Here is an 11,388-nt window from a genome sequence, read left to right as displayed (position 1 = left end):
AGTATTTGATCCTTTGACTTGAGTTTACGTCGTGCATTGCTCGAAACCTCAGATCATGCACACAAACCCCATGCTGCTCAATCAGGTGTAGCAGAGTCAAAATAGAGCGTGAAACATTTAATAACGTCTGACTGCATGCATGCTCGCCCCCATCTTTCTGTGAGCGAGCCGGTTAACTGCTTGACCAGCTGTCACCCACCTGCAGTGTTTGCTCAGTCGGATCACTGTAAAATTGAACAAATTCAGTCTGAAGCTCAGTAGCTGCTCTCAAAGCAAATCCCCAGTTGGCCTTGCGGAGACCCTGTGCCCTTTAATTTATCAGCTGGTGCACTAGTTTAGATGGAGGTTGATACAATAATATCTCTTTCTGTTAACAGACCATGACAGATGTGGTAGGAAACCCAGAAGAGGAGCGAAGAGCAGAGTTTTACTACCAGCCGTGGGCTCAGGAGGCCGTCTGCCGTTACTTCTACTCCAAGGTAACTCAGTTTTCTTTTCCTCTTTGTTTTATTTTAGCAAAGAGATCCTACCAAGGAATTTAGCTTTTATAGAGAAGTTTGTGGTTTTCAGATGATTAATTTTTATTACTTAAATATGTCGTACTCGGCTTATCATTGTTTTCAAAAATGTCTCAGTGGAATCTGCCATGGTGCAACAAGTCATCCACGTAAATAACTGATAGGATGTCATTTTGGAGTTTTCTATTTAGATACACAGCAGAATGTTTTCATATCAAGTTATAGACATCAGTAGTATTTGTTTTTAGATAACATATTTAGGCTGATCCATCTGGGTTTGCACAGAAGTCAACAATCATGTCTTAAATGCTTTCTTAGTTTATACATAATTGTATTTTTATAAGAGCTAAAGGAAAACATTTCACTATTTCTAGAGCCTTTTCTGAAATTGTTGTTACAGGCCAATAGAAGTGGGAATCACCAGACGCCCCACGCTATATTATCACAATACTTCACTCACAATGCAATATTATTGTGATTTTAACGTTCTTTTGCGATATGCTGAGTATTTCAATAACACATATTGTGATTTATCACCTAACCTCAAAATTAAGCTATCTGTATTTATCTAATAAGAAAATTTATATCGCACAGCTTTTTTTTTTCTTTGCTGCAAAGTAAAGTAGTTACCAACGTCATTAAAAACTAGGGCTGTGCGATATGACCCAAAATCATCCCACCCGATATAAGAATTCTATCGTCCGCTAACGATATAAATCACAAAAATGTAACATTTTCTGTGAATCTCGGGCAGCTCGTCTTGCGGGAAGTCTTTCCAGCTGGACGTCATGTACCTGGAGTCGAGTGTTTTAACCGATGCATGAAACTATACATTTTAAGACATAAGTTGTAACGGCCGCCGTTTTCTTTGTGAGTATTTATTACACAGCGTGCTGCGGGGAACAGCCTGTTCTAACGTTTGAGTCTAAGGTTTATTTTTTAGCACCTGGCGGCTCTTTTTTACTTCTCATCCGTAAATAATCTGCTCTTTCACATGATTTAGTTTATTTTGAAAAGTCTCAACAGGATCTTGAGCTTTATTGTGAAAGGTTTATGTGGTACATAAGCAAGCAGACACGTGATGGTGTTACCGTCGTTGTTGGTAACCACAACGCATAAAAACAAGCGCTTGTCCGTCCGTAGTGTGGTTATATAAAATATAAGAGAAAGAGAGAACTTAAGAAATTAATATAGCCACTACAGTGACGATCAAAACGATGAATAATACATTGCCGTAAACAGTTTATTTTGTGACACCACAAAACAAACGATAGCGTAAAATGAAACGATGGACGTTTTTATATCGTCATCCGATATATATCGTTATATCGAACAGCCCTACTTAAAACTACCTTAAATGTCGCCATAAGACTCAGTCCATCAGTCTGTGATTGAATATGGCCGATATGGCAATTACATTCAGTCTGTTACTGTGATAAATTGTTGAAAATCTCATATTTGTTGCCATCTTCATAAACATAAATTCACATTTCACTACATTTATTTATTACAGTTGCACTCAGCAACCTTCCTGCTCTATGGGGATATAACCAGAGTACAACCAGCTGGCAGCCAGTTGAGTTGAGTCCGCTCGACTTCTGTTCATTGTCAAAGACAGTTCAGACTGACGACATGATGGTGGCAATCTGTCTGCATCTATAAAGTAGCAGTGTGTCCGGTGTTTGATGCTTTTTCAGTTCAGCCAGGTTTGCTCTGCTAATGTTATCTCAGGATGGTAGACTGTAAGATGACTCCTCTTATTCATAATATTCCCAGAGTATTTAAATACATTTAATATAGTATCACTTCCCACCTCAGCCCCCTTGGCTCCAGTCACTATTAGCAAACTTTGATCTACGATGAAGAACATCTTACTCGTGACTTGCTAAATATCTACCAGCACTATTGGATGCACTTTGAGCCCATGCATACCCCTGTTATTTTTTTTTATCTGCTTTTTAATGCTGACTTCTGCTGATTAAATCATCTCTCTGTGAAAACATCTTTTAGGTCCAGCAGAGGCGGCAGGAGCTGGAGCAGGCGCTCGGCATCAGAAACACCTAAAGAAAGTCGTCACATGCAGCAGGAAATGAGAAGACATGTTTTGCTGGTGGAGACAACTAATGTGTGTGCGTGGGACATTTAAACTGACAAACATAGAGAGAGAGAGAGAGATAAAAGATGGCCTCAGCATTTTCTAGGATGTCAATTTTCCTTTATCTTCACCCCCCCCCCCCCCCCCCCCCCCCCCCCAAAGTTTGGTTTCTGCTTTATCTTTTTTCTTTTAATGACAGATTTTTCTCCTCCTCGCACCGAGAGCTCTTGAGCAAAAGTGTCTTTAATTTGAAGTTTGATTTTTTTTCATGTCTTAGCCTTAGCTAGAAGCATTCCTTTCATTTTGACACACTGTGTCCTCACAAAAACCGTAGATTGTACACAGATGAAAAGCAGAAGTCAGACTGTACCTCGCAACTTTAAATGTATTGTCCCTGGAACAAAAAAATAATCTTAAATCAGCCGGAATGTGTCGAGTCTGGCGTGGCTCTTTGTTCCCGTTTTTGGAAAGTAAATTTACACTTTCAACTCCAAGCCTGGCCCCCGGATGCTTGCCCGTTTAGTTAAATATTGATTGTGATTGTGTTTGTAATCAATTGGGCTTTTTTGCTACACATTGGCTGTTCATACGTCACCTTGTTTTAAGTTGCCATTGGTTATTTTTCACAGTTTGTGGCACAGTCTTTTGAGACATTTTAAAGCTCAGTCAATCACAGCAGATTATACATTGTTGTTGGAAAGCGTTTTTATTTGTTAAAGGTGCCATTTGTTTTGACGTTTATTTTTCCTCCTTTTTGTTACTATCAGTGATCCTTGTTTTAAAAATATGTATTATATCCGTACTTGTCTTGTTAGCTAGTACAGATTATCATTGAAGTAGCTAGTATGAGTACCTCTAGTCATTAAAGTTTTGTAAATACTGAGCAGAAAAAACTGAAGATGGATGTGAAGTAAACCTGTATTACTTATCCTGGCTGATCTTTTTCTTAAGTCTTTGTCTATGCTCAGATAGTCAAACCAGTATATTATTAATTGGCCCTCGCTCTCCAAGCCCAGTGGTTTAGCTCTCCGCAACAAAGTAAAGACAGCAGTGACGCTTTACGGAGCACGGCTCTGCAGGGAGACATGCAGTCAGATTCACGTCGCCTGCAAGTTGGGAAGAGTTAAAACGCCTGCGTTTTTAGTTTAGTGTATTTTAATTCTGAGCAGAGAAGTCATAAAACATATGTGGTGGAGCAGATTTGAGGAGCCGGAGCTTCTTCACACATTGACTGAAGACCTGGTTTCTGTGGGTTTAATGGTCGTTTCCCTGTATGAGGTTAAAATGAGTGTCCTGGCTGAAAATGTTTGCGTATGTGCATTTTAATAATGAATTCCAAGAATACACTAATAAAGGTTTGGGCAGGTACACGATTTGAAACAAGCATCGGGGCACCTCTGGGGTGTAAAACAACACTGGGGGGTGGGACTGTAGAATTGTGAATCTGCAGACTTTTTCATGGACCAAACCTATTTTTCTGTATGTTCTTATGTTATAATAAAGGATTATGTAGAATGTCTTCTTTGTCTGTGATTCCCCCCCCCCCCCCCCCCCCCCCCTTATCATGTGGTTTCATATTCCTGTGTGGATCAGCATCGGGTTGCATTTAAAGCTTGCTATTACACACCACACAGTATAATTTGTTATTTCAGCCACAAAGTTTATCATCATGCAAAACCAAACCAGTAAATATTCCACAAAGTCTCCCTGTGGTCTCTGAAAGAAACGCATCACTGAGTCAGTGCGTGCCTTTGTGGCATGTAGTGCATTAATATTGTTAATACTGATGCATAGAGAGGATTTAGCTTGCAGCTGGTGGAAGCTGAGCTGTATTCAACAAATGTACACTTGGGTAGTTTAATGATTTCTCTGCCAGGGCTTACACCCCTCTCTAGGGCTATTTAAGAAAACAGTCTAAAGGGGTCCTGAGATGATTAATGGTCCTCAAACAGAAAACATCCCACCCCCCTTTGTTTTGCATTAATTCTTTTTTTCTTAATTTAGTCTTAGAGTCATAGGGTGGCTCCTGATTCGGCTCCATACAAACTAAATTAACTAAACTCAAGCTGCTGCTTCTTCTTTTTTTTTGTAGAAAGTCTATCCCAGAGTGCACAGAAATACTTGAGTAGCATAAATGTGATTAGCTTCTTCACCGACGTTTGAGTTTTGATTTTTAAATGGATTACAGAAGTTTGCTGATTGTGTCAGTCGATGTAATCAGCAGCTTTGATTGTCTGGAGCAGCGGTCTCCAACCTTTTTTGCGCCACGGACCGGTTTATGCCCGACAATATTTTCACGGACCGGCCTTTAAGGTGTCGCGGATAAATACAACAAAATAAAACTAGTACCGGTACCGAAAAAAAGATTTATTCATAACGCACGTGAAAACCAAGGAAAGCCGAGTAAACGATAAAACCGATAAAAACCCTGAAAACTATACATTTCACACCTGAGCCTCAACTCTCGCGGCCCGGTACCAAACGACTCACGGACCGGTACCGGTCCGAGGCCCGGGGTTTGGGGACCGCTGGTCTGGAGCCCAATCGGTTTAAAATGCGCAGATTCTATTGATTGAATCGTGTAAATTGATTAGGTAAAATTCCTTGTATGCTTAAGTTTGTGAGTGCCTGCTTTCAATTGGGGGAAAAAAAAACCCGTCCGACTATCCTGTTGCGCGGTGTGGAAAAGTTTGTTCCTGTGAGGCAACAGAGCAGACCAACCATCAGGAGAGGGTGTGCTTGCGCCTCAGCTGTGTGTCCGGTATAAATACAGTGCGCCCCGGCTTCAGTGTGTCTTCGCAGCAGCTGCAGCTTAGAGTTGAAAATCAAGTACATGATGGCAACACAGAAGAAGGTCTGTGTGATTGGCTCTGGTAACTGGTGAGTAAAGGACTTTAGATCACGTTGTGCACCTTAGGAATCCTTTCAGTTTAGAGTTAAGTGGGGTGGAGGTCTGTTGATGGTGCGCATAAATAAGTAAATTCCAATCAACATATCGGTATTTTTATTTTTGGGGGTTTGTAAGATTACACCCACAGTGGGACCTTTTGTGAAGGCGGTCTAAAGTTGGTAAACTTGGAGGCCAGGAGGCAACTTTAGCCTCTGAGAGTGGATAAATGATTCATAATTTCCTGCTGTTTTGCAGGACTGGAGAGTGGATTCTTTTTTTCTTTGAATATGATGACCTTTGATATCCTGAGAAAATCTTTACTGAAGATTCCCTTTTCATTATTCTGCAACATTAGTGCTGAGTCAGCACTGATGGGGCATTGCTGTCTCTCAGCCAGTGTGGCATTTTAGTGGTGGAAGCAGTATGTAGTCAATTCAAGTCAACTTTATTTGTCAATTCTGCCACATGTACAGGACATACAGAGAATAGAAATTTCGTTACTCTCAAACCCTAGTGATTAAAAAATGCAAATAAAATAATTAAAAAGTAAAAATTTAAATAAATACAATACAATTTTACGTATAACAAAAAAAAAAAAAGCTATGCAATATACAATATACAATATTCAAGTAAGGAGGCATAGTAGTGCAAATAGGCAAATAGTGCAAATGGAGATTTAATACTGTAATACTATATTACGATTAAACTTGTTGGCTGCTTTTATAGGTTTGTATCAAAGTTTTTACAAAATGCAGCAGAATGGACCCCGACTGTTTCTATACATACTTGTTATTAGTGATGCATTAACTGGTTACCTATATTTTAAAGGCAAAGCTGTTAGATGGGAAGCATTTCAGCTTTGCCCTAAACCTAAATAATACCTAAATATTAATGTAAAATGAATGTGGTCAAAAAAATACACAACCTCTGAGCTCTAAGGTGCAGTGCAGGAAAGGTGCTGTGTTTTAGTGAAGTACCTAAGTATGGCCCTGACCAGTATCTCATAGTAGCCTAAAAGGTCAACTGTGACATCTGAAATATGATCATTAAAGGGAGTTCTCCTAGCTCTTAACTTCAGTTATGCTGAGCTTATATATAAAATGAAATTGAATTAGGTCCTTCTAATGTTGTTTGTTTTTTGTTGTTGTTGTTTTGTTTATTTTTTAAAATATATATTTCACCTGGATTTTTTCTAGCCTAGAAGAGCATTTTAAAGCTATTTAAAACACATACATTCACCTTTTATACACTAATAGAGGTCCATCTGCCAGTGAGAGAGGGTTTCTTTATGTCTTTAAGTGACTGACAATATTAAGTTTGCCACTGAGATTTTACTGTAATTCCTAAAAACTGATCTTTGTGTAGGTGGTTTCAGTGTTTAAGCTCCCAGATATAAGCAACAGTTGACCTAAGAAGATCTGAACATCTTGAAATCAAAGAAGTATCTGCTAAACCAAATAGTCAATAACCTTTTGTTCATCCTTTTCTCCTTCAATCACTCTGGGAGCACAGAAATCTGTTTACATTTGTTTTCTACATTTCACATAAGAAAACTGAGAACAGTTTTTTGCAACTGGTACATTCATCCAGCCAGATTTGTGGCAGCAGAATGATTTCCTGTGTCACCATGTCCACAGGGGCTCTGCCATTGCCAAGATTGTGGGAGCCAATGCAGCCAAGTATGACAAGTTTGACACCACAGTGAACATGTGGGTGTTTGAGGAGACGGTGAACGGTCGCAAGCTCACAGAAATCATCAACACAGACCATGAAAATGTGAAATATCTGCCCGGTCACAAGTTGCCTCCCAATGTGGTGAGTCTGACAGCACTCTTTCTCCCTCTAGGACTGTTTATTGAGTCCAGAAGATGGCATATACACCGTGTTTTATCCCTTTGCTGATCCCAGGTCTTACTCTGACTTCTCTCTTTCATTAGCTGGCTGTTCCAGACTTGGCTGAGTCTGTGAAAGGAGCTGACATCCTGATCTTCGTGGTCCCTCACCAGTTTATTGTGCGAGTGTGTGACACCATCAAAGATCACATAAAAAAGGATGCGATAGGAATGTCTCTTATCAAGGTAACATCATCCTAAGATTTTTTTTTTCAAAACACAGTGCGTTAAAGCCTGAGAAATATTTTACAAATAAGTGAGGGGATTTTAACATAACTGGTTACCTTAGGGTGTCGATGCCAGTCCAGAAGGTCTGAAGCTGATCTCAGAGGTTATCCGAGGGAAACTGGGCATCACAATGACAGTCCTCATGGGTGCAAACATTGCCAATGAGGTCGCTGATGAGAAGTTCTGTGAAACAACCATTGGTATGGACTTTATTTCTTTGATAAATAATATTATTAAACGTAATATGGGAACAGATTGAGATTATTTGTGTGTAATTTCAGGGTGCAAGGACAAAGAACATGGGTTGTTGCTGAAGGAGCTGATGCATACCACCAACTTCCGCGTGACTGTGGTGGAGGAGTCTGATGTTGTTGAGATCTGTGGCGCACTCAAGGTGTTTCATCCTCACCAAGCTAAATGTTTAAACATATCTATCTATCTATCTATCTATCTATCTATCTATCTATCTATCTATCTATCTATCTATCTATCTATCTATCTATCTATCTATCTATCTATCTATCTATCTATCTATCTATCTATCTATCTATCTATCTATCTATCTATCTATCTATCTATCTATCTATCTATCTATCTATCTATCTATCGATAGATAGATAGATAGATAGATAGATAGATAGATAGATATATGCACTGTGCATATGCATCCAAAGCAGCAGAGCTAAATCTAAATGAATCTGTGTATTTACTGTATAGAAAAGACAGTGTTTGTTAAAAAAGTCCACTTCCATCTATATCTACACAGTAAAGATTCTTCACATTCATATATATATAACTTCATCATCACTGCAGAACATCGTGGCAGTAGGAGCAGGCTTCTGTGATGGCCTGGGATTTGGAGACAACACCAAGGCAGCAGTGATTCGTCTCGGCCTGATGGAGATGATCTCCTTTGCCAAGGTTTTCTGCACTAACTGCCCCGTCTCACCTGCCACCTTCCTGGAGAGCTGTGGCATCGCCGACCTCATCACAACCTGCTATGGTGGACGCAACCGAAAGATTGGAGAGGCATTTGCCAAAACGGGCAAAGTACGAAACAGCTCGTGTCTCTCCCATGTCAGTCTTCCTCTCTTGTTATTAAAATGATAATAATGCGGCGCTCGTTGTCTCTCCTTGTAGACCATCGAGCAGTTGGAGAACGAGCTGCTGAATGGTCAGAAGCTTCAGGGCCCAGCAACAGCAACTGAGGTCCACCAGGTCTTGAAACAGAAAAACATGGTGGAGAAGTAAGTCTCTCTTGTGTTTTATTATTATCAGTATTGTATTTTACCTTTTTGCAATGAGTGATACTTACCTGTTTGGCATATGTTTGAGTTGGATACTCAAGAAGAAAGTGGTGCCATACAAACAAGTACACAGTGAAGTTGCTGGCACCAGCTTTTAGATTAATGAATATAAATGGCTCTTTCCAAAAATAAGCAAATTCACATGTCAGCACCTCTGAAGCTCACTAATGAGCTTGTTTGTTTAAAGTTACTGCTTCATATTTACTCTAGACACGAGATTGATATCAGTCTTTTCATCTAACTCTGGCAAGAATGTGAATGTGGAACTATTTCCTTAATAATCTCCATTTGCCCTTGCAGGTTTCCTCTTTTCACTGCCGTTTATCAGATCTGCTTCAATGGCCACCCAGTCTCAGAGTTCATCAAGTGCTTGCAAAACCACCCGGAGCACATTTGAGGGACTGATGACGGGATAGAAGTTTGGACAAACTTTCACACTACAATTACACTATCACCAAGGACATTAAAGGGGGACAGGTAGTCCTGACTCATGTTTTAGTCTCAAACAGAGAATAGAAAAAGTGGAGCAGACTTGCCTTCCACCTGCCTGAGCCACATGTGTTGACCTGCTGTTGTTACTGACAGAGGCATGCATTTGGTTTCCATGTCTGTCTTTACCGATTGCCGCACAAATCTTTTAAGTCTTAAAAGTTTTGAGAATTTGAATTGTTCTCCTTTACGACACACAAACCATGACCTGACTGTTATGAAATGTTACATAATACCTTGTGTAAAAGTGCCCTTGTTTTGTGAAGCACTGAAGGGGGAAAAAAACATAACCTGTCCCACTGTTTCATCATGTGGGCTTCCTAAAATATAACTGCTTACAATACAAAATCTATTTTGAAATAAAATATTGATCTTGTTTTATTTTTGTGCCTATTTATGTTTTCTTTTGAACGTGGTGGTGCATGCCTGCAGGACACACGCATACACTCAGGAAGTGCCCCACTGTAATCTGACCTGAGCTCAGTCTGGCTGCCACTCTAAACTCTTCACCTTTACCATTTCCTAGCACGTCTGCCTCAACCTTTCTCCAAGGCCACATCCTGGTTTCAGCCACAGCCCCCATATGTGATAGCTCCATTGTTCCAAATAGATTCCTGAATTTTCTGTAATTTATTCAGTGCAGTCATTAATGCCCTTGTTATTTCCCCCACTTAATTAAGTCGCAAATATCCCTGGAGGTGCAACAAAGCCATATGTCCATCTCCATATGCCAATATATCCCATCAATTTTCAGTCCCTGTTAGTCAGTGGCAGCCTGTTTGCTCTGGCCTTGAAATGAAAATCTGCATACTTCTGTTTTCTAATTAAACACACAGAAGCAACAGTCCTATCCATACAAGCCTTTTGATCACAGAAATATGTTTGGTTTTAAATGTTTTTCAGCTGTGTCGCTCATTTATGTGAGTGGACTGTAAAGTCACATCATGAGGCACTTCTTTAAAACTGGACTCCCTAGCTGAAATCCCTTGCATAGTTATTGAGTCAACTGGCCTGTGAGATATCTAATAATAACTCTCTCCAAAGGAGCAAATGGTCATCTATAATTAGACGGGGCTACAGCCACCTCATACTCTGCAGAACAAGACAATACCATACCATTGTACTGCAGTGGAAATCCCAAAAATGTGTGTCATTTTAAAATTTTGTTTTATTTTAATAAACAGACACGAGGGTTTTACAATGAATTTCTGGCTAAGATGTTGCATAAACTTGCTTGAGAATTTATAGTTGCAATACACCCACTGACCACTTGGGAGAGCAATCGCATCAATCACAAACTCATCGCTTAATCTGGTGGCTTTTTCTAAACTATCCGTGAGGCGCTACCAGTTGAGATAACCAAAAACAGGGATTCCTGAGAAGGAGCTGTTAAACCTCACAAGTTGTATGAGCACAACTCTGATATGCAGCTGTGCGTCTTAAAGTCAGGCTCTAGAAATTAAAGTGAAAGGATACGAATGCCATGCGTTCACACACATGTGCCCATCCCTTCAGCGAGGGAGGAGGGACTTGCTTCACTTCCTCAATTCTGCTCGGCAAGCAATATGAGTCAAGTTAGAGATAAAATCCAGGAACCTGCATTTGAAATTAAGTGAGTGGTTTATGCCAGCAAATTTAAAATGTCACTAATGAGAGGAGGGGGAAAAAAAATCGTAATTCCTGTCTCTTCTGTCACACCAAGCCTCTGCACATCCTCCTTCACTGAATCCACGAACCTCCTATCTGGCAGCTTAATCTTCAACATATTTTCTCCATTATATTCACTATCCGTCCTCTGCACATGTCCAAACGATCTCAGCCTAATCTCTCTAGCATTATCTGCAAAACCTTTTAACCATAGCTGTTCCTCTGATATACTCATTTCTAATTTCCCAACAAAAATGTGAACATTTTCAGCTCTGTTACCTCCCATCTTTTTGTCAGTGTCACCTTCTCCTAACCATAAATC

The 11,388-nt window shown here is 39.9% G+C and overlaps 2 protein-coding genes across 2 annotated transcripts in view; both read left to right on the top strand.

Moving 5' to 3' along the window:
- The window catches only part of smarcd1 (SWI/SNF related BAF chromatin remodeling complex subunit D1), a 19,503-nt gene extending 15,371 nt beyond the window's left edge, over positions 1-4,132 (top strand). The window contains exons 12-13 of the mRNA XM_080891996.1: positions 378-479; positions 2,529-4,132. Coding sequence (XP_080748122.1) covers positions 378-479; positions 2,529-2,582 — 156 coding nt within the window. The 3' untranslated portion in view covers positions 2,583-4,132. The remainder of the gene's footprint in view (positions 1-377; positions 480-2,528) is intronic.
- Positions 4,133-5,265: 1,133 nt separating this feature from the next.
- On the top strand, positions 5,266-9,794 carry LOC308402945 (glycerol-3-phosphate dehydrogenase [NAD(+)], cytoplasmic-like). The gene is made up of 8 exons (XM_080892119.1): positions 5,266-5,493; positions 7,141-7,318; positions 7,441-7,581; positions 7,685-7,823; positions 7,905-8,017; positions 8,437-8,673; positions 8,764-8,870; positions 9,231-9,794. The coding sequence occupies exons 1-8, from the start codon at positions 5,447-5,449 to the stop codon at positions 9,325-9,327; spliced, it is 1,059 nt and encodes a 352-aa protein (XP_080748245.1). The 5' UTR covers positions 5,266-5,446; the 3' UTR covers positions 9,328-9,794.
- Positions 9,795-11,388: the final 1,594 nt, after the last annotated feature.

Source organism: Rhamphochromis sp. 'chilingali', assembly GCF_963969265.1.
Source record: "Rhamphochromis sp. 'chilingali' genome assembly, chromosome: 9".
Taxonomy (NCBI): Eukaryota; Metazoa; Chordata; class Actinopteri; order Cichliformes; family Cichlidae; genus Rhamphochromis; species Rhamphochromis sp. 'chilingali'.
This window is presented reverse-complemented; position numbering and strand designations above follow the sequence as displayed.

What these genes read in the sequence shown, in the direction of transcription:
- LOC308402945 (XM_080892119.1), top strand. Translation starts at nt 5,447, where the DNA reads ATGATGGCAACACAGAAGAAGGTCTGTGTGATTGGCTCTGGTAACTG. An exon ending in TAGGAATGTCTCTTATCAAG is followed by an intron (nt 7,582 to 7,684) that starts GTAACATCATCC and finishes TGGTTACCTTAG; the next exon opens with GGTGTCGATGCCAGTCCAGA. An exon ending in CAGAAAAACATGGTGGAGAA is followed by an intron (nt 8,871 to 9,230) that starts GTAAGTCTCTCT and finishes TTGCCCTTGCAG; the next exon opens with GTTTCCTCTTTTCACTGCCG.